Here is a 24,553-nt window from a genome sequence, read left to right as displayed (position 1 = left end):
GAATTAACTGTTTTTGATTTCAAGGGCAGAGAGTCATGGAAATAAAATTTCATGCCACAACACATCAAAAGGAAATCTGGCACCCGAAAACATAAGCACATCAACCCAGTGAAAAGCAAAGCACTAATAAGGCACTGATGTAAATGAGGGTTTTGTAAAATGATCGATCTAGCAGCTCAGAGAACAATAGCAGGTGCCCAGCCTGTGCCAGAGGCTTTTTTCCTTCCTTGCTTTCTTTTTTTTTTCCCCTGCTGCATGTTTCTAATCCTAGTTGTAGTTTGGTGGGGTTTGATTCTTCTCAAGGGTCCTCCTATAGAGCCTGTATGATAATCACTTCAAACCCATCAGCCAGTTATCACATCGAGATATTGACACTCGAATGTGGGAACCATCTCAAATTAAAGGTCTCGGCAGCAAATTAACACATTTAGAGGAAAACACACATTGTACAAACACGCTTTTTCTAGGGTTTCACATTGTGCTTTGACAGTAATTGCCTTATGGCATGTTATACTTTTATTTCTTTCACCATTTGACAGTTTATTTGGACGCCTATCAGACTCTGGACATGTCAGCCAAGGCCAGCTTGATTTTGGTAGAGCAAAATGGGTGAGTAAGAGAAGAGATAGGAAATGTAAGGAGGACAGACGTAATGAAAGTAAGAGCTGGAGAGGCATGTTCTCCGATCTGAGGCCTGTGATGGCTGTGACAGCTACGTGAGAAGTAATAATAGCAGTGGAGAGGCACAGTCAACAGAGCCGAAGGGTTTCTGAGAGCGGTTTCATGAAGATATATATATATATAAAAAACAACAACAGAACTCTTATTTTTCTAGTGTTATTTCTAGTTTTCTATGACCTCCTCGTGTTGAAATTCTGTAAAGTGTAGCCCACACACTATCGCTGTTTCTCACAGTATCGCTGACATTTTTAAAATGGCTGTAAATGCTATTTTCACAATTTTTTCTTGTCTTATTTGCAGTGTTTGTTAAATGCAGTCTCAGAAAAAAAGCATAAAAGCTGTCACTAGGGAGGTACTCTTTCAAATGGTACACTTTTGAACCTTATTTACCCCTAAAGCGTGGATGTTAGTAGCTTAAAGGTACATATGAGTAGCCTTTGAAACAGTACCGCTTCAGTGACAGCTTTTTTACCTTGTACCTAGAGTGTATGCATGTGCATTTTAAGTTAATGCCAAATTGTAGAATTATACATGCTTGTTAGTGTTTGTGGGACGGATTATAGTTCGACCAAACTTGGCTTTTTCTTATCAGTTGTATTGGTGCCACCTATGTCTCACCTCTCCCATCAAAAGATTTGCACAAGCATTCGGCAGCAAACGTGCGGTTTCCCAGGAGTGATTGTCACATGCCTTCACTTTGTGCTGCCAGCCAATAGTAGACAATGAGGTTCATCCTCAAAAGTGACGGGAGGCAACAGCTTGCTTATTCTTCACTAGGGCGAGCTGGAAGATGTAGACAGCTGGAGGATGTCTCTATAAGCCAAAGAAGACAAAAGAAGAAGAGAAATGCCTCAGCTCTAGAGGACAAACCTGCCGGATGTAGACAAAATGGAAGGGGATTGCAAAGAGTGAGATCGGGGAATACTTGGTTGCTCTTGTGGACATTTTGTCTCCAGTCTGTCAATGTGTATGTGCATTCAGTGAATCTAAATTTTGTTTATTTGATTTTATTTGATTTTATTTTCCCACTTTATATTAGGAGGCATATACTATGCACTTACATCAAAAAATAAATACAATGTACTTATTGTGTTCATATTGTATTGCAAAAAAACTTTTGCTGCCACTGAGGTGGGATATGGGTAAGGTTAGGGACAGGTTAGGTGGTATGGGTAGGTTTTAGGGCATAAAGAAATGGTCAACAGTGTAATTATAAATGTAATTGAAGAAATTAAACACAAATGTATTACATGCATGTGTTTTTTTATGTATTTTAAGTTTCTAATGCTCATCAAGGCTGTGTTTATTTGATTCAAAATACAGAAAAAAATTATATTGTGAAATATTATTATGACGAAAAAAAACCTTCTTCTATTTTAATATACATAAAATCTAAATTATTTCTGTGATCAAAGCTGAATTTTTCAGCATCATTACTCCATCACTGTCACATGATCATTCTAATATGCTGATTTATTATCAGTGCTGAAACAGCTGTTTTGCCTAATATTTGTATGGAACCGGTGATACTTTTTTTCAGGATTCTTTGATAAATAAAACGTTTAAAAGAACAGCATTTATTTAAAATATAAATCTTTTCTAACAATATACGCTACTGTTCAAACGTCCAGGGTCAGTACATTTTTATTCTTTCTTTTTTTGAAAGAAAATAAATGCTTTTATTCACCAAGGATGTGTTAAATTAATAAAAAGTGATAGCATAGATTTACATTGTTAGAAAATATTTATATTTTGAATAAATGCTGTTCTTTTTAACTTGTTATTCATGAAAGAATCTTGAAAAAAAGAATCACAGGTTCCAAAACTGTTTCCAACATTGATATTTCTAATAATAAATCAGCATATTAGAATGATTTCTGAAGGATCATGTGACACTTAAGACTGGAGTAACAGCTGATGAAAATTCAGCTTTGCATCACAGGAATAAATTATATTTTAAAGTATATTAAAATAAAAACCATTATTTTATAATATAATAGCATTTCGCAGTATTATAGTTTTTTTGATCAATTAAAAGCAGTCTTGATGTGCGTAAGAGACTTCTTTAAGAAACATTACAAGTCTTGCTGAGCAGTGGTGTACAATGTAGTACAATGTAAAAACATGAATCTACACAGTAAGTGTATTGTATCAAATGATTAATTTAAATGTTTGTGGATAGTAGTTAAGGCCACCTAAAAGTGGGACCTATTTTATTTTATTTTATTTTATTTTATTATTTTATTTATTATTAATTTATTAATTTAAATGTAAGTACATATTACTTACCTTACACCTGAAATAAAGCAGGACCTTATTTATATATATATATGTGTGTGTATATATATATATAAAATGTTTTTGGTTTTGGTTTTTGCAGTCTGAAATAGTTTAAAGTGTAAAGCTACCACTTGTCAAAATGTTACGTGTACAGCTACTGTATATGTTATGAAGTGTACAAGTGTGAGTTAGAAGCCTGAAAAGAATGATTAGACTGCTCATTGACAGGAGAGAGGGTGGTTTTTTAGCTGGGCGTAGTTAGGTATCACTCAGTTATATTCGTTCTGGCTTGAGCTGCCAGTGTGGAAATGAAATGGCTGAGACTATTAGCACAGCGCTGAGTTATATTTTGGAACAGATGTACACCAAACCATCAAATATTTTGGCTGAAGAAAAGTCCAAAAATGTTGACCTGTCCATCACTTAAATTGCTTTATACACCATAGTTCCAAAGCGTTTAAAAATCCACAGTAGGGGTTTTCCTCAATCCAATGTTACCTTGAAAGACAATAAGAGCCATCTTGTTTCTGAAGCAGAGGCACATCGCCTTTTTGCAATTAAATTGTGCTGTTTACAGAACTTGACCCGTATGATCCCTAGCTACTGATTTATTGAAAATACAGCTAATTGGATGCATGCTTCTGTAGGGTAATGACAGATGTTACTTCAGTAAGCCGCGAGCTTTCACTTGCCCACGTACTCTTGCTCCTTACCTCACGCACGTGCATAAACTGAAATTAAAATTAATTTGCAGACAGACTGAACAGTCACTCAGTTCTAGCAATAAAAGACGCTCTCTCAGACGCTCCTATACATGGAATTACATTTAGCCGTCAAAGTCTTTATAGTCTGATAGGCAGGGTCTGAAAAATATATTTTCTTTTAGATCCTTTTCAGTTAGGTAGTTTGAGATTAGATAAATACAATCAATGAAACGTCTCTCCATGTGTCACTTTGTGGGGAAATTGCAGAACACAGTGTGAACATTAGAGCTAAAGCTCCTCACACATTTAAATGGTATCACACTTTTGTTTTGACATGATTATCATAAAAATCTGCCTCTCACTTAAGGGCAATTTTCTTTTTTCTTCTTTTTTTTTTTTAAAGTTTGTGATGAAACAGCACTTTAGAGAGAAGTGTTATAATTCACAATCACTGCCTCTCAGGAGAACTTCGGTTTAGCAGAGTATGTTGAAAAAGGCTGATTACACATCTGAAAGCATTAATTACCACAATGTCTCTGTGCTCTCTGTGCATGTGTGTGTGTGCTTTTTAAAATGTGCCCCAAAGTAAATTACTGCTGAAAAGACTTTTTAGAAGGATGTATCAAAGAATGGACAGAAGGCAGACTGAAAGACAAAAGAAAATTACAATATGTATAAATGTATAAATGGCAATAGGACTAAAAGTAATGAATATGTAGATGTGTGCACTCTGCTTTGAGGGAAATCTAACAGATTAAGAGCAAAAAGAATGAGTTTCTTTCTTTCTTTCTTTCTTTCTTTCTTTCTTTCTCCATGGTGGACCTTCCAATGACATGATGGGTTAAATGTTTTTACCAAAAATGATGGGTTATTTTATTTAAGTCAACTATTGTTTAGAAATTATTATATTGCTGGTTTAAAATGGACTGGAACTTATAAAAAACACAGAATTTCTAGAGGCAACAACAGTAATCAAAAGATGAACATTTATTATTAAGCAAGAACACATGGACAGAATACAAGACATTGAATTTATTTGGGTGAATACAGCATAGTTTACCATATTACATTTAAACATATAAGTAGAATTTTAATTTTAGTATATTCAACCATAAATCGATTTTTAGCAAAGTAACACTAATTCTCATGCTGGTGTGTCACCGAAATCTGAGCTGTTAACTGTGAACTTTAGACCGCAGACTCGTGTTTCACTCGTAGCTGAAAGATGCCATGAGATAACTCCAAAAAACTGCCCATAAACAAACAGTACTGACATTAGAGAACATATTTTAAGATTAAACTTGAATTAAATAAAATCTATGGACGAATAAAATCCATTTATTTTATGCAAGACAAAAGGCTTTTCCCGCGAAACAACCACTGCTGTCACAACTGACTGACATCTCGTCCTTATGTTGCATTGCGTAAAATAATACCGTACAGTAAAGACTTTATAAATGAAATAAAATGTACACAAACCTTTATTATGCTAAAGTGCAATTCCACGGCGCTGAGAAGCACTCTCTCCTGTAGAGGACTCAAAAAGCCTGCGCTCTGACTGTAATTCAGCAGCTGGGTTGTTTCGTCAGAGACAGGCTCAACCCAACGATTGGGTAGAAAAAAATAACCCAGCGTTAAAAATGACCCAGCAACTTAGTTACAGAAAAACTACCCAGCACCTGGGTAAAAAATATAAAATTACCCAATAAAATGACCCAACAAGTTGAACTCAGCATTTGGGTTAAAAAAAAAAAAACAGCACCTGGGTAAAAATATTACAAATAACCCAATATTAAAATGATGCAACGGGCTGAACCCATCATTTAGGAAAAAAATAACCCAGCATTTAGAGTGTAGTTTTATTATTTTAATAAATTACTGTTATTTTATTTAATGTTGTTTTATCATATTATATTTTTGTGAAACTGGGATATCCCAAATGTCCTCCAAAAAAAAGTTTCATCTTTCTTGGCTTACTTCTCTAGACAAATTTGACCTGAAAGTATAGTAAACAGGCACACACATATAAACAGCCGTTTGCATTCTGACAGCACCACACCCTGATCAAGAGCTCCTGTTTTCTCTAACTTATCTACACCATTAATCTAATGCATATTTGGACTGATACACCGGCTGTAATGACTGTTGGTACAAACAAAGATTGAACTTTCGATAAATCTCCTAAAAGTCTCAAATTTATTTTACAAGGTTGCATTCCGGGATTTACCAAGGAAGCAAGTCTCAATACAAACAAAGAATCACAGGTGGAACGAGAGGGAATGAGAGAGGAAAGGGAAAAAAAACAAAACTGAAATCCAATAACAAGCTTTACACTTTGTCAATACCCTCACATCAAGGGCACTCAAATAACAGGATTAGCAAGCAGCGGTACAGAATCAACAGCATGCATATATAATTTGCACTGATTCATAGTGCTTGGAGAAGACTGAGAGGCTGAAGGTGACTCTCCATGGCAGCTGGGAGCAAGACTGTCCTGCATAGCCTTCAGTAGCGAGAAGGTAGTTTGTGGCCACATTTAAAGGAATGCATTTCACTGTTGATTATTTGTTTGATTCACTTTTATTGACAGATTTTAGTGACTGAGGGTATATATGAGTTGTGTGGAGTAGTGTTCTGAAATGAGAAGGCAAAGTCCTCAAAATGTTTTTAATTAAATGCAAATTCATGTCCCAGTCCCAGTTTCTTTCTTCAGAAAGAAATTATATTTCTTGAGGTAAACATTTCAGGATCTTTCTCCATATAGTGGACTTCTACGGTGCTTGCGAGTTTGAAGTTCTAAAATGCAATTTATATACTTTTTACACTCATATGCTTGTCTTGTCTAGCTCTGCGATGTGCATGCGTAGTCTAAGTGTAAACCAGGTCAGTACAGTTAGGGTATGTCGAAAAACTCCCATCTCATTTTCTCCTCCAACTTCAAAATCCTACATCGCTGTTTTACCTTTTTATTTTGTAAAGGATGTTTAAAACTCTTTTGCACGTTCACTTTGTAAACACTGGGTTGGTACTTCTGCAGCGATGTAGGACGATTTTGAAGTTGGAGGAGAAAATGAGATGGAGTTTTTTGACAAACCCTAACTGTATTGATCCAGACTAAACACAGAGTGTGCATACGTATCACAGAGCTAGACAAGCATTTGAGGTTAAAAAGTATATAAATTGTACTTTTTGTAAATTATCCATAATTTTTTGTTCTGGAAGTGAACTTCTCTTTTAACAATGTAATCAATATTTTATTTATTAAAGCCAAGTATGAATCTCATCAATCATCAAGTGTTTTTAAGCATTTTACATGTATTAAAATAATAACTCAAGGAACTAACGATTTAAACAATATATTTTAGTTGTGAACTTACGCTCAGCCATTGTTTTTAATAAATAACTTTTAACTAGAGTAATTTAGAATTTTTTTGGATCATCAAAGCTCGGTAAATATTGGTTACAAACAGAGATTTACTTTAAATTACACTCAAAAGTACTATAGATCATGTTTTTATGCCATTTTAAGTCTTATTTTGACATACTGTAACAAAGTGGTTATATCTAATTGTGTGAGTTATTTACTTACTTTTTAAAGACTGATTTGTGAACACAGAATGCTCACAATTGGGCTGAATGATTAATCAAAAAGTAATCGAAACCGAAATTCTGAACCTCTAAAGCCCAAAGTACTTTTCACTTTTTTGTTACGTGAATTTTGGCTACTTGTTTGTGTGTGTACATACACTAGCAAAGTATATTTTGTGCTTAACTGATGTATTTTATCAGTGGGTGGTGGGGTGGGTAGGTGTATGGGTTCCCCCCTCAGTAGAAATCATGTTCGCATTCCGGGGTAGAAATCCCTGCCCCCCTCCATTGTCGGGCCCTTGGAATCATCCTATTCCCCCCCATCCCCCTTTACAGTTCCCCTGATCAATCGTAATCAAGGTAAAATGTTCAGTTAATCGAGATTTTGATTTTAGCTCAAATTGTCCAGCCCTAGCGCACAAACACTGCAGGTGGGATTATCGCATAAACCAATCACAGCCAATCATAACCAGTCATATCCAATAATATTGCGATGGAGGCATTGCCTCCTCTCACATGACTTTCCCCCATTTATTCTCAATTACCCCCCACCAAACTCACAGCATGCTTTTAAAACTCTGTTGGGCATTGTCTCTTTAGAAAAATTAGGGATTTAAACACTTTTTAATGTTATATTTTATAATATTGTCATTGTTTAATTTTTGGTACTACAATTTTTTTTCTCATCCAATATTTTGAGGAGGTACTGCCTTTCTTGCCTCCTCGGAGGAAACGTCCCTGGTATATATATATATATATATATATATATATATATATAATAAATCCTTTCACATCCCCAACAGCTGGCCAAATGTTCAGTCTTCCAATGGCTTGCGGCCTTGTGCTGTGCACTCTTCCTTATGTGATTGCTTACGTATAATCTCATGTTTGTAGCCATTATGTGTGTTTGTGTCTGTGTGTGTGCGAATGGCTGATGATTAACACATAGTGATCTAATGGGGTCAAAGAAGCCTTGTGTCAAACTCAAGGTCCTGTGTGTGGTACATCCACATGTAACTATCTATCATGTGTCTTTTGGGGAATGAAAACTCTTGGCTGCCCCCATTTCCTTGTGCCTCATTACCCTCCGAGTGAGTGCAGTGACCTTTCAATGGTCCAACCTGCATCCGCCCCACTTCTGCGTATATCAGGCGATCATGGCATGATGAATGGCTGGTTAGGCATGATTAGATTACGACACCATATTTGTGGGATTTTACAGTAAGTAATTTCAAGGGAAGCACTTATGCTGAAACAGATTTAAGAGCAGAGAGAGATTTTCACTTTTTTCCCTTCTATTGTCATCAGAAATGTATATCGAATTCCTGCAACTCTTTTCAGAGATTCAACTTGCTTGCAGAAATGAAGAACATTATTTTGAAGACCTATTGACTAAAGACCATCGAATCTGCAGTCATAATGAGCGAATGTGGCCAGTTAGCTGTTAAATGGGCCGTGATGGATTACCCAACAATCGATTTAGTTTCTGATATTAGATGTCTGTGGCTTAGTGTCCATTTTGTGTCTTGTTGGGAAATAGACTTACGATGTGGTTTCGTCTGGATGGCGATGATATTAAATACTCAGTCCATTGTTATAGACATCAAAAGCTGTCATATAATTTTATAGACTGACCTTAACAGTAACAGGCAATTTAATAGCTGGTCATTTCGAAGTACTTCACAAAAGGGGCTGTGTGTTAGAAGTGTTTCATTGTTAGAATGATGCAGCATTTTCCAAGCCGTATTATTTAAAGCGAAATTTTTCCACACATGTCATTCCTTCACTGCTCTGTGAGAGAATAATGAACAGACTAAATGCAAAGCTTCCGGATAGGGAAGCTTTTTAACGTTGGCTTCTCTCCACAGTCCAGGAGGCACCAGTGAATCGTTGCTGTATCGTTTAATTACTTTAGCGCGGGATGGATCACATTCCTGTCAGACAGGGCTAAGCTTGTAATTAAGTGTGCTAATTAACAGCTGTTGTAGCAGGATCAGGACTTCCAGTGTTTTTGGATTGAAGATGGGTTAAAGCTTTCCAGCACCAAACCACTGTTACTTCCTGATTAAGAAAAGCGAACAGTGAGAGATGTGCTTTATAGAACAGCTCACACAGAAATTAAAGAAGTTCACTTCTAGAACAAAAATTTACAGATAATTTACTCAACCCCTTGTCATTCAAGATGTTCATGTCTTTCCTTCTTCAGTCGATAAGAAATTATGTTTCTTTAAGAAAACATTTCAGGATCTTTCTCCATATAGTGGACTTCAATGGTGCCCCCAAGTTTGAACTTCCAAAATGCTGTTTAAATGCAGCTTCAAAGGGCTCTAAACGATCCCAGCCGAGGAACAAGGGTCGATTTATCTAGCAAATCAATCTGTCATTTTCTAAACAAATTGACAATTTATATAGTTTTTAACCTTAAATGCTTGTGAAAAGGATGCAAAAGCATCATTAAAGAATCATAATGTAGTATGCTGTAAATAGAAGATTTTTGGGATGCGTTTTATTGATGTTTTATTGATTGTTTGCCATTTCTATGTAATTAATTATGAAATGTACTAGCACTTTAGTGAAACATGTTTCTACACAGTATTTTGTTCAAGGTATATATTTATGAATGTATTTTAGACCTTTCTAGAGTTTGTTTTAAAAAATAAATTATATTTAGTCTTCTGAAGTGATATGATTTGTTTTGTCTGAGCAACAAACTTGAAATTTAACTTATTCATTTAGGCTAGTTTTATGAAGTACATGCTGACAAATATTGACAAAATGTTTACATTTTTTCATTTAGTGGATGCATTTATCCAATATTTCACTGAAGATATTTTAGATACATTTTGAAACCTGACTCTGCCATGTTCGTGAGAGAACATGAATAAATCTTTCTTTTGAGTTAAATCTTCTTACCAAATTTGTTGATCCTGTTCACAAAACCAGTCTGAATGATTTTCAGAGCTAAGGCAGATGTTTCATATTTTGGTCTGTTTTTCAATCAAAGCTATTGGCCTTAGAAGTCTTTGAAAATAATTTATATTGTCCACTTTTAATGATACTTTTATGTGTTTGAAACCCTTTGAAGGGTGGAAAGACATGAAAGGCTCAGTCCTCAGTCATTGTGATTGTTTGAACAGTGCAGTTTTTCAATTTTTGTGCTCAACAAAAGAAAGTCATAATGCTTTGCAACAACTTGAGTATATTAAAACATAATTTTCTTTTCAGATTAAATATTTCTTAAATTTACCCTTCAAGCAGACAGATACAGCTCAAGTATGAAATTTCTTGTCATGATTTTAATTTGCGCTTTACAAAAATACCTAGAATTTGTAGGGTACAGACGAGTTATCAGATACGCTGTCCTGGTGTGTGTAGGACACCTTTGCGCTAAAAGGTCTCTTCCCACAGTCCTTCCTTCCTGAGAGTAAATTTGCACAACACTGCAAGCTCTAATTGCTCTGAATGTTTAGCTCAGTCGCACATTAAGCGCAGTGAATTAATACGAGCCAGAGAAACGGCGCTCCCCGCAGGGCCGAATGACATGTCTGTGTGGGTGTGAGGAGCAGAGATAGCGAGTGACGTCCTCTTCCTCGCCCTTGCAGGTACTCTGAAGCACCACTTTTTGCAGAGCGCATGGGGATTATGCTTAAATTGATCATACGATTACAGTTTTACATGAGCGTGCGCAAATGATTAGCACAAGGCCATTTCAGCACCTTCTCAACGGTGTGATTGAAGTGTCAATGATCTTTTGTAAAGCCAGCCAGCCATCCGGTGACTGGCCCGAAACCCACAGCTGCTCTGCTGAGCTAAGTCATTTCTCTATTTAGGAATTATTCTACGATGATGAGTCAGCTGTTTCCTCTGACACGGCACAGCAGAAGCTGCTCTCCAGAATATATTTTGCTAATTTGGTTTTCCCATATATCCAGAGACAAACTGTACATTTTGACCCCAGTCGTTGGCTGACAAAACCCAGAAGGCTGCTTTAAATTCAGACTAAGGAACTGACTCGGGCTGCATTTGTAACCAGCATGAGTACATAATCAGTGTTAGTAAATACAGTTACAAAAAATACAACATACAATAAGAGAGGCAAAGCTGAGAGAAAAATATGCCAGTGTATATTGTTTGTGTATTTCGATGACAAATTTGGACCCAGAAATGATCTAAATCTGACAAAACCAAAAAAAAGGACATCTTGTTCATTTGTTAAAAAAAAAAAAAAAAGTATTCTAACTATAGTATTCACTATAGAACTAGTTCTAACAGCAGCAGTCTGTGGTGGAATGTACTCAGTTAGTTAAGTAAACTTAACTGTACGTGGTTATTGTTGTAACTATTGGCATGTTTGATGCTGTGGATTTTCATAGTCTCACTAGTTTATTTACATTGTCTGCTATCAATGTAAAAAAGATGTGCAGATTTAGAAACACTTTATTAACGCTTTAACTGTCACTCCCTATCTTGAACACAGACATGAAAATGCAAAGTTACATTTTTATAATTCATGAACGAAAACATTTTGTAATATGATTTTGATGTACAATTTCCATGGTAATACAATGTCTGATTTTAAAATGGTTTTCAAAGAATGAATTTTGAGATTTTAAGTTTTCAGCTGATATATCATTTCTTAAGAATTCTATTGCGTGATAGGGAAAAAGGCAACAAAGAAAGTCTTTTTGTGGCAAAGGTCAGAACTCCTGTTATGATGTAGATTTTTTAGGTGCACTCTTACATTAATCTATTACTTTTCCTACATAACACAACTTGTAACACACAAAAGAGTGGTAAAATATCTATTTAGGAGTCTTAGACCTTCCCAACAATGTACAGTTTGTCAAGATTAGATTAGAAATTATTTATAATATGGTGAAGTAAAAACAGAGCGGACGGTGACAATTAAAGGGACAAAACCTTTTGTTGGTGTGATGAAAATGAGTCTAAACTAAGGGAGAAAATGTGTTAAAATGTATATTACCAGTGCTGGGTATAGTAACTGATAACATGTAATCTGGATTACATAATCAGATTCCAAAATTTTAGTACTTGTAATTAGATTATGTTATGTCTTAAAATCCTCATAATCAGATTACAGTTGATTATGCTTTTATATGGATTACATTAGGGATGCACGATATTGGATTTTTGCTGATATTTGATATGCTGATATTTTTCAATTCGCCGATAGCCGATGCTGATACTAATATATTTCCTTTTGTCTGGAAACAGCACCAACTTTCTCCTGTGCAGAAATATTAAGCAACTTATTTTTAATTTTGGTTAGTTAAATAAACTTTATATCAATTGCAGCATTTTTATTTTATTTTATTTTGTTTTATTGTATTGTATTTTATTTTACTCTATTTTATTTGCAGTGGTAACCTTAACATTTTAATTAAAGTGATTTTTTATGTTTTAAATATTGATATTTTTCCTACAAAAATGCTCATACCCCACCCCCCCAGAGCCGCGTGAGGCACTTTTTGTTATGGATGGATACACATTATTAGACTTGTTTTGGACTGATGAAGAGAAACACCTGTCTATGCCATTCTAAAGCGTGGGAGTGCCAGGATGAATTTTAATATAACTCTGATTGTATTCGTCTGAAAGAAGGAAATCATATACACCTAGGATGCACGGAGGGTGCCGGTGTACAGTGGGTACGGAAAGTATTCAGACCCCCTTAAATTTTTCACTCTTTGTTATATTGCAGCCATTTGCTAAAATCATTTAAGTTCTTTTTTTTTTCATTAATGTACACACAGCACCCAATATTGACAGAAAAACACAGAATTGTTGACATTTTTGCAGATTTATTAAAAAAGAAAAACTGAAATATCACATGGTCCTAAGTATTCAGACCCTTTGCTGTGACACTCATATATTTAACTCAGGTGCTGTCCATTTCTTCTGATCATCCTTGAGATGGTTCTACACCTTCATTTGAGTCCAGCTGTGTTTGATTATACTGATTGGACTTGATTAGGAAAGCCACACACCTGTCTATATAAGACCTTACAGCTCACAGTGCGTGTCAGAGCAAATGAGAATCATGAGGTCAAAGGAACTGCCTGAAGAGCTCAGAGACAGAATTGTGGCAAGACACAGATCTGGCCAAGGTTACAAAAAAATTTCTGCTGCACTTAAGGTTCCTAAGAGCACTGTGGCCTCCATAATCCTTAAATGGAAGACGTTTGAGACGACCAGAGCCCTTCCTAGAGCTGGCCGTCTGGCCAAACTGAGCTATCGGGGGGAGAAGAGCCTTGGTGAGAGAGGTAAAGAAGAACCCAAAGATCACTGTTGCTGAGCTCCAGAGATGCAGTCGGGAGATTGGAGAAAGTTGTAGAAAGTCAACTATCACTGCAGCCCTCCACCAGTCAGGGCTTTATGGCAGAGTAGCTCGACGGAAGCCTCTCCTCAGTGCAAGACACATGAAAGCTTGCGTGGAGTTTGCTAAAAAACACCTGAAGGACTCCAAGATGGTGAGAAATAAGATTCTCTGGTCTGATGAGACCAAGATAGAACTTTTTGGCCTTAATTCTAAGCGGTATGTGTGGAGAAAACCAGGCACTGCTCCTCACCTGTCCAATACAGTCCCAACAGTGAAGCATGGTGGTGGCAGCATCATGCTGTGGGGGTGTTTTTCAGCTGCAGGGACAGGGTGACTGGTTGCAATCGAGGGAAGGATGAATGCGGCCAAGTATCCTGGACGAAAACCTTCTCCAGAGTGCTCAGGACCTCAGACTGGGCCGAAGGTTTACCTTCCAACAAGACAATGACCCTAAGCACACAGCTAAAATAACGAAGGAGTGGCTTCACAACAACTCCGTGACTGTTCTTGAATGGCCCAGCCAGAGCCCTGACTTAAACCCAATTGAGCATCTCTGGAAAGGCCTAAAAATGGCTGTCCACCAACATTTACCATCCAACCTGACAGAACTGGAGAGGATCTGTAAGGAAGAATGGCAGAGGATCCCCAAATCCAGGTGTGAAAAACTTGTTGCATCTTTCCCAAAAAGACTCATGGCTGTATTAGATCAAAAGGGTGCTTCTACTAAATACTGAGCAAAGGGTCTGAATACTTAGGACCATGTGATATTTCAGTTTTTCTTTTTTAATAAATCTGCAAAAACGTCAACAATTCTGTGTTTTTCTGTCAATATGGGGTGCTGTGTGTACATTAACGAGGAAAAAAATGGACTTAAATGATTTTAGCAAATGGCTGCAATATAACAAAGAGTGAAAAATTTAAGAGGGTCTGAATACTTTCCGTACCCACTGTAGATCGCGGCTTCGGCATGTGTTTTTCGACCCTGTACTGCACACGTCTGCGGCGCGTTACTGCTCTGAAGCGGCCACTCTAGTCAATGCCTGTGTTTATACCCACCGCGCTGCTGCTCGTTGAAGCGGCCCTCCGCCCTGCAAGTTAGGCTAATTCCCCACCTCGTCCCTACCCACCCCCCAACAATTCGAATTTCTGTAGGTGGGATTTATTTTAATGATATTCTAATGGACCGCGTTGTGACATCATTGTGACATCGAACGTTGTAGTTCAAAGGAGCCATTCGTTGTAGTTCTTGAAAAGAGATTTTTTTCAAAACAAAATATCTCCCTTTGGAGTGGACTTTGAGATTTGTAACTTTGTAGATCTTTTTTATGCCCAAAAATACACACCACACACTGACTAAAATTCAAAAAGTGAAAAAGTATAATAGCACTCCTTTAAATTGTGTAGTTGAAGAAACAGCCATATACAGTATGTACTTGTGCCCACACGTCTGTGGGCTCTGGTATCATAACACTTCATAGTTTCTTGATATCTTAGGCTTTGTTTTGACATGGCCTGTTGGTGCGAGCAGAGTCCACATCCCCCAAGCAGAGCAGCGATGAATCAAACAGCTCGAGAGCAGATGATTTAGCTGCTGCAGTTGCATCAATGCCCTCAGTAGCTTCTCTCTTTAAGGCTGATTGTGATTTGAAGGGACATTCTGGATGGCCATCTTCATTTTTGCTTGTGAGTGTCATATACAGAATAAAAAAGAATAGATTTAACCAGGAAAGGCTGTCCTATCACATATATCATTCATCTAAAAAATGTGATAAGGGTAATCATTTTTAAATCTAATAATAGTCAGTCCTTGGAACATACAAGTGCTGAAGTTAAAGAAACATCCCTATAGATTATTGGAAATTGCTAGTTGATAAAGTACACTTATGAGAGTTTGAGAAGTGTTTTAAAAGTTTATTTCTACAAGGCCTGAAATTCCCCAAGGCCAAAAAGTGTATATAGTTGAAGAGACACCCAAAAATAGAAAATAATGTGTGTTATCAGGTACATGGATTCAAATTCGGATGCTTTTATATTCCCAAAGCTCTACATAGGTATCATTTATTATTACATCTCGGTCATTTCAAAGTCTCCTCACAGCAGTTGAGATCAAAAAGTTGAAATGGGTTTGTGCCTCCTGGGGGCTCCAAAGCATGGAAATATGTTTGTATGCCCACATTTGTTGAGGTTGTCAGGACTGACATTTCAAAAATCTCCTCAGAGACTGTATACGAAGGGACCCGCGCGGTCCCGCAGATGAGAACTCACCTGAATCCACACCAGGCTGAGCGTTTTCTCATTTCTCTTCAGAGCTTCAAGATATCTTTCAGTGCATTGGCTTCATTTCTTTTGCCCTCCCACAAACATACTTACTACATTTACAGCGCCGGTTCGTTTATCATGTCACTCGCCCTCAGGAAAAAGTGTCAACGCAAATATGAATATTTGTGAAAACAAAATATGACACTATCACCACAGAAGGCTCTGGAGGACTGCGGAGATGTCAGTAAGGATGCTGTGTAACTGATTGATTTTAGGGCGAGGAGCCTGTAATGCAGCACAGATGTGATTTTAGAACTGAGTGACCAGATGTGACTGTTTGTCAACAACAGTAGTTTTGAGGCTTAGTGGTCACACTGGCTGTTTTTTTAGAATAGAGTATTTAAAATCTTTTAAATAATAATCAGACATATAGAATAACATAACATGTCAATTATGATACTCCATAATGTTGTTTTAAAATGTTTATATATGTAGAAATATAGTAATCTCTGATGTTTTTTTGTCACATGCACAACACTGTAAATATTATTTTAATATTATTATATTATATTATATTATATTATATTATATTATATTATATATTTTTGTATTATATATAACTTTATTTTAAGTCCAATAAATTTGTATTTCAATTACATTACAATTATGTAAATTGTTTATTTGTTTTGTGCAGATGTATTATTCTAATAATAATAATAATAATAATAATAATAATAATAATTGTCAAACAAACAAATACATCTAAAACTTATTTAGTTTATCAATTATTTTTTTATTCATTCCAAATATTTCCACTGTATTATTATTTAGTTGTTATTTACATTATATAAATAAATAAATACATTATTATTAATGTATGTATTTATTTATTTAATTAGTTCTGTTGTATTATGTAATAGATTAGTTGGGATATTATTATTATTATTATTATTATTATTACTGTTAATTATATAATAATAATACTAATAATAATATTAGACAAACAAACAAATACATTTAAAATTAATTTTATTCATAAATGTATTTATTTATTTATTTATTTATTTATTTATTCAAATACTTCTATTGTATTATTATTTAGTGGACTAGTTGGAATATTATTGTTATTATTCTTTCATAATAATAATAATAGTAATAATAATAATAATAGACAAATAAACAGATACATATAAAATGCATTTTTATGTATACATTTATTTAATTATTCATTCCAAATACTTCCATTGTATTATTTAATAGATTATTTGGAATATTATATAATAATAATAATAATAATAATAATAGACAAATATATATAAAATATTAATTAATGTATTTATTCATTCTAGATACTTCCATTGTACTATTTATTACATTATCTGCAACATTATTCTATAATAATAATAATAATAATAATAATAATAGACAAACAAATGCATATAAAATTATTTTTTACTTATTTATTTTTATTCATTTATTCATTCTAAATACTTCCATTGTATTATTTAATAGATTACTTGGTGAACTATTCTATAATAATATAGTAATATTTATAAAATTTTATAAATTACTAGGTATGTTCCAACTATTTTTATCTTTTTTCTTTATTTTCTGTCTATTCCAGACTGGACTACGTGCATGTCAGTTGTAATCCTGCCCCCTTTATATGTTGCATATTATTCATTTGCCCTTTTTAATGCAATAAAACCAGAATTAGTCTTGTACAATATAGCCATACCTATGAATACAGTACGTGTCCATTTGAATTGATTTGCATTTGACATTGAGCATGTATGAATAATACACATACAAATGCACTCTTTAGCTGAGCGTTCTGCAGTCAGGATGTGTTCATTTCTCCTGCTCTTCGATGACTGGATTAGACCAAAGCCCCCAGCGTAGCTCAGTGCAGTTCAATCACCATATTCCACCCCTCTCAACTGTCACATCACATGGATTATACAGAGACTCTATCAAGCTCAGATTCCACCTCCAGTCGCTGACAGGTGCCTTCCCCCCGAGAACACAATATGTGGGTAGATAGGCCATTGCATGGAAACACAAAATGAAAGAAATAGGCTTTGTGACAGAATGTGATTTAATGGATCTGGCCAGGTGATGGACTCAGGACATATTGTAAACAAAGAATGGCTTTTTCAATACAAAGTCAAAGCCAAAAAAATCAAAAAAAAAAAAAAAAAAAAAAAAAATTTCCCAGATTTTCAGTGGTCTCTGAGTTTTAGAACCCACTGTATATAGTAATGGCCCATTGCAGTTTGTACATATATTGTCTAGTCAGGCTGGCTTTTAGCTGATGGACAGGAGAGTGTCACGTTCCTGACACCACATCTCATCCCATGGGCCTCTGAACGATCATTTGCTAGCATGTTTGTGTCTGTGTCTGCCATCATAGCATCAGCCTTTGTACCAGTCCTGCATTTCAATCCATAGTCCTGTCCCAGAGCCGTGTCTGGAGTCTAGCTGATGGGCTGAGCGTAAAAGATGCGCAGGGGAGTCAACAACTGAATTTTCAGCATAGCTGGAAAAACAACAATCATTTCACAGCTTATTCACACAGGAGTTTTCAGCATGGTTTAAAATGAAACCTTTTCTTTTTATATTTGTTGGTCAAATGTTGAATAATTCATTTAGGTATCTAAGATTTTTAAAAAAATGTGTTTTTTATTTCATATTCTTTATTTTTATATATGCGCTGTAAAAAATTAGATGATAAGCAAGTCTTGGCAACTTGTGTTCTTACATTTCTTCATTTCTTCAACTTAGAATACGTTGAGCTATTTTATTAAAGTTACATAAAATTTAACTTGGTTTTCTGAAGGTGGTTTAAGTTAATTTAAGATGAAATTACTTGGTCTGATAAGGTGATTATACTGTTCATAAAAATTTAAGGCAGCATCTTAAGTTTAAGTTTAAATATATGGAAGTATTTTACAGTGTGTGTACTTTCATTTTCTTTTTAATATGGTGGACAAACAAACATATACAATTAGATTTGTATTCATTCATTCATTCATTCATTCCAAATGCTTTTATTGTATTATTTCATTACAATTGTTTGGGATCTTATATAATAATAATAATAATAATAATAATGTTATTAATAATATTAATAATAATAATAATAATAATAATAATAATACACAAACAAATACATATAAAATTCTTTTTTTGTAATTTATACATTTATTTATTTATTCTTTCCAAATACTTCCGCTGTTTTATTTAATAGATTATTTGGGATATTATTATTTTTTCAATAATAATAATAATAATAATAATAATAATAGTAATAATAAAAATATAAAAACAAATACATATCAATTTTTGTAATAAATGTTTTTTTTTTTTTTTTTTTTTTTCAAATACTTCCGCTGTTTAATTTAACAGATTATTTGGGATATTATTATTATTCAATAAATAATAATAATAATAATAATAATAATAATAGACAAACACACAAACAAATAAAATATTCATTCATTTGTTCATTCATTCACCCAATAAATTCCATTGCATTTTTTTTTTTTTTTTTTTTTTGTCAAGACTTTAAAAGATCTTTAAAGGCTTTTGACAGTTAATTTTACTGTTTATGTAATTTTAGTTACTTTTCATGTTTTAAAGTAATATTGTGAAATATTTGTACTATTTAAAATAACTGCTTTCTATTTTAATATATTTTAAAATGTAATTTATTCCTGTGTTCAAAGCTAAGTTTTCAGCATCATTACTCCAGACTTCAGTGTCACATGATCCTCCAGAAATCATTCTAATATGCTTTTGTTCTAATAAACATTTGTTATTATTGTTATTTTTGTCAATATTTAAAAAAAGCATTTATCTTAAATAAAATGCATTTGTAACATTATAGATAGATAATGAACCTTTTGTTCGGCAAAAAAACCCAGAAAAAATTCTATTCATCTGTTTTCAACATAACATATTTTAGCAATTAAATCAATATTTTTAAATACAACACACTTGGTACTTGAGCACTTCTAAACCTATCGACCATGGCTATCGGCTAACAGAGAGTTATTTTTATGTATACTGGTGGTACAATACCAGCTATGCATAGATCATGACTGTACTGTTGACCCCATATTTTGACATATTTATAACTATATTCAAGGTGCCTTTAACAGCACAATATGGATTGGAGGTCACGTTGGCTGTTTGCCCATGAACAACTGTGGAATGAGAAAATCTGTCTTTTTTTTTTTTTCTTTTTGACCCTATATGTTCTTGCGTTATTATTCCAGTTTGTATGAAATCCAGTGCTAGCTCATCCACATTTGACACTGAGAGATGCATAAAAATGCAGAATTGATTTACAAATGACTGACACAAATATTTCCCTGAGGGAATCTATCATAGCCCACAGTCCGTCGCTCCACATTACAATGCAAATGTCAAGGCCGAGCTGCTTTAGTATTTATTGAAACACACACCATCACTTTCCCCTTTTATCATTTAAGTCGATTTCTCTGATTTGTAAGGATTTATCTTGGTGTATAAGTGTTTACATATTCTGCAACACACCAAAAGGCCACCTCAACACTGACTTTGGTTAGGATCATTTTAAACATGCCCACAGGCACTAAGTCACACTTTATCTGCACACATTTCACAAAATGTGTGTGAGCTGTGCTCATAAAAAAAAAAAAAAAAAAAAAAAAAAAAAAAACCTTATTCGTATTCTTGTTACATATCTAAGTGAGATGCAGCCACATTCAGTGTAAACAATAGAGAGAAATACACTCTCTCACACTTGCCCAAACACACCTTTGTCCATTTTGTCTCCCGAGTTCCTTTTATGTAATGGAATTTTTATGAGGCTGTCAATCACATGCTCAGTGACATTAATAGTTGTGTGTGCGTAAGTGTGTGTGCGTACTTTTTACTGACATTAGCATTGATATTACTGTAGTTCGGGTTTTATGTCTCATGACTTTTCCTAGCCATCAGAGTGTGGAAATGTTTTAGGACAAGCTTGCATTTGAAACACCAAACATGTATTTCAGACTCCCTCTCCCTCTTTGTTCTCACACCTTTGAACCATGTCATACCATTTCTTTTGTTTGTTTGTTTAAGTTAATTCATTTAGTTTATATGGTTGTAATGTTCAATGAGAGTGTATTTACCTAACTTCTTCTACTATTTACTCACTCTGCATCATTCCAAACCTGTACAACTTACTTACTTGCTTTAAATGCAAAAGGACATACTTAGAAAAATGTAGCAACTGCTCTTTTGCATACAGTGGAAGTGAATGACTGTCCCTAGTCCTCATGCACTTTTATTCTATGCACAAAAAGCAGCTTGAACATTCATCCAAATATCTCCTTTACTGTTTCACGAAAAAAAAAGTCTTGTAGATAACAGTAATATTAAAGGATTTTAGTGCGCTTCCAGAATAAAAATGTCCTGATAATTCACTCACCCATGTCATCCAAGATGTTTATGTCTTTTTTTTTTCTTCAGTTGAAAAGAAATCAAGGTTTTTTGAGGAAAATCAGTTTTTTTCTCTGTATAGTAGACTTCAATTGGAGCCAACACATTAAAGGTCCAAACTGCAGTTTCAATGCAGCTTCAAAGGGCTCTACACAATCCTATCTGAGAAATAAGGGTCTTATTTAGCGAAACAATCTGTCATTTTCTAAAATACAAATTTATTTACTTTGTCCAACTTTGATCTTTTTTTTGTAAAGTGCGTTTGATTTTCTTTGCACGCTCACTTTGTAAACACTGGGTCGAAACTACGCGTACATGGTTATGTAATGTGTACGTTCGAGCTAGTGCAAGATGACCATTTGTGCTTAAAAAGTATATAATTTTAAGAAAATAACTGATTGTTTCGCTAGACAAGACCCTTATTCCTTGCCTAGGATCATGTAGAGCCCTTTGAAGTAGAGGTCTTCATGGAGGACTTGAGACCCGAGGACCCCGAATCTATTACCTTGGGTCCCGGGTCTGTTTAACATCTGTGTGTAGTACCCGAATCGATCGGAGAACACCGCACCCGCCAGTAATCAGTGTCGGTCAGCACTTTGTGTGTGTTTTGTAACTTGCAACTTGTAAAACTAGGATGAGAAAAGTGTGAGCGGGACATAAGGTGGGGAAAAAAACGTTTGATGCGAAGGTATCAAGCTGTCTCATGTGAATTCCTCCTTTAAGCTTCATAAGATTAACTAGGTGGAGCTTTAAGCATATGTTTTGTATTGTTTTCTTTTACTGAAGAAGAGACGCACCTGTTATTGAACACACACAATGGTGCAGTGCAGAAATGTCATGACAGAAATGTCACCTGCATGTGCAAAACCATGTCAGGGGAGGCGCGCAGAGTGGTAACATGATAAATAATTGTTGATTACTAATTTGAATCAGTACATTATAACGAAAACAATACCTTAAATAAATTAAGAGTATACCCACTTCTCCAGACACCACTACACCACTGCGCATGCGTATGCGTTTTTTGAAAAAAAAAAAAATAACTGCTCCGAGCTAGAATAATGAATAAATTAAGAAGGTTCTTTCACTCGCCAAGAAAGAGGAACAGCCTAACATGAACGGAAATGTTAGTGTCAAGTAGGATTGATCGCAGTCAGGGCTACTAACAGTAGGTAAGCCAAAAAGTTTATTTTCGCAACTTATTTATTGACTTGTTAATAAGAGTTTGCTGTACAGTATGCGTGGACCGGGTGCAGTCAGGTCTGTGTCTTCCCAGCGGGTTCGGGTCCGCATCGGGTCCGGGTGGTAAATTTAAGGCATTTCTTGGGTCTGCACAGGTTTGGGTCTCATTTTCAATTAAAAATGGGGTCGGTTCCATGCAACAAATTTACGGGTCTCTTCGGGTTCAGGTACAAATTTTTGGACCCATGAAGACCTCTACTTTGAAGCTGCATTGAAACTGCAATTTGGACCTTCAACCTGTTGGCCATGACTGAAGTTCACTATACGGAGAAAAATCCTGGAATTTTTTTCTCACAAACCTTATTTTATTTTCGACTGAAAAAAGAAATAAATGAACATATTGAATGACATAGGTGTGATGTAAATTATCAGGATTTTTTTATTCTGAAAGTGAGCTAATTCTGTAATACAAACATTTACCAAGATCATTTTCACTACAATTGATAACTGAGACGCAAAGAAATTGAATGAACTTCAAATGAAGTCCTTTACCACAGATGACAGCGAATATTAAGAAAATATCTGACTGCTGAATTCTATGATTATCCAATTACAATAGAGTATTGCAGAGAACTGTGTTCCAAGGGTAGTTAATTGGTAAATATTAGAAATGTAAGAGATACCAAGGTTTCCATTAGTCTTTCAGAGTGCATGTGCTCTTGTGTATTTCTGCCTGTGAATGCATGTAGTGTATGTACGTCCTCAACGTTTAATGTATGCAAATGTATGCGTGTGTGCGCATCGACATGGCTTCCGTCCCGGACATGTCAATGTGTCTCTCGTAATTGTTTCAATGTAACTCTTCTCGTTGCCAAGAATTTTTTGCACCTTTACTATGTGTCGATCCCAGGGTAAAAGTGATTCTCCACATCGGAGCATCGCTTTCTACATATTTATGTACGCACTATATGTACGTTCACATGGCTCTGTGCCATGACTGTATGCACATATGAGTGGATGCTTGTTTGTATAAATTATTTCGATATAATTTATCATGTTTGCACAGACTAGTCCATGTGTCTTTATCTGTACATAGTTCTATTTGCAACTCGATTTCAAAAAAGACAAAATTACAATTCGCAATTGGTAAATTCAAAAAGAACGCACTCAAATTGAATTGGACACCTACTAGCAGACGAGACCAGAGATGAGCTCTGAGTCTATTTGGAAATGCAGCTGGGACCTTGTTTTTCTGAAAACCTTGTTGTGACGGAAACTTAAACGAGAGAGGGCCAAAGCTTCAAAAGCAGCCGGAAGAGCCACTGCCTCACTAAAACATGATAAAAGGAATCACGGGACAGCCTGATTTAACGGCACCGGCTTCTCTCTCACACGCTTAATATTGAACGAACTCGCCGTAAAGCTATTTTTAGCTCCCAACAATCGGCTGGAAAAATCCTCAGTGTGAATTGGCGCAACAATTTGGTGTACAACTGTGAAAAGTGGCCTCGATTTAGTCCAAAAGGTTCAGCTGTCATTTTCTACTGTATAAGTATGTCTAGAAATTAAAGGCCGATTCCTAACACAAGTCTTTTCGTGTTTGGTTGACAGCTGAGGACACATGTGGTGATACTCTGAGGGGTTCAAGTGGCATCATTACGAGTCCCAATTTCCCGAGTGAATATTACAATAGTGCGGACTGTACGTGGACCATACTTGCTGATCCCGGAGACACCATCTCCATCATTTTTACAGACTTCCAGACGGAGGAAAAGTACGATTACTTGGAGGTGGAGGGGTCCGAGCCGCCAACAATATGGTGAGTCCACAAATGTCTTGCCCACCGGTGTTTCTTCCCATGCTCATGCGTCTTGTGGTGCAACCGGTAGCAGCTTCCTGTCAAATCTTTGCCTAATCCCATGGACATCTTAAATGAGCCATCGCCCCCATCTGTGATCTCACCTTTGTAACTGTGTGTTATCCGGCGAGTCTCAATTAGCTGTGATTTAGATGTAATCGTGCATGTTTTAACAGCGGTGTTTTTGCT

The 24,553-nt window shown here is 35.3% G+C and overlaps 1 protein-coding gene across 1 annotated transcript in view; it reads left to right on the top strand.

Annotated features, from left to right (window-relative positions):
* The window catches only part of csmd3b (CUB and Sushi multiple domains 3b), a 509,580-nt gene that overhangs the window by 188,452 nt on the left and 296,575 nt on the right, over window positions 1–24,553 (top strand). Inside the window, 1 exon segment of the mRNA XM_051137233.1 lies at window positions 24,118–24,325. Within this exon segment, the coding sequence (XP_050993190.1) occupies window positions 24,118–24,325 (208 nt within the window).

This window comes from Labeo rohita, chromosome 19 (assembly GCF_022985175.1).
Source record: "Labeo rohita strain BAU-BD-2019 chromosome 19, IGBB_LRoh.1.0, whole genome shotgun sequence".
In the NCBI taxonomy this organism is placed as follows: Eukaryota; Metazoa; Chordata; class Actinopteri; order Cypriniformes; family Cyprinidae; genus Labeo; species Labeo rohita.
The sequence above is the reverse complement of the archived record's forward strand: the minus strand, read 5'-3'. Positions and strand labels throughout refer to the sequence as shown.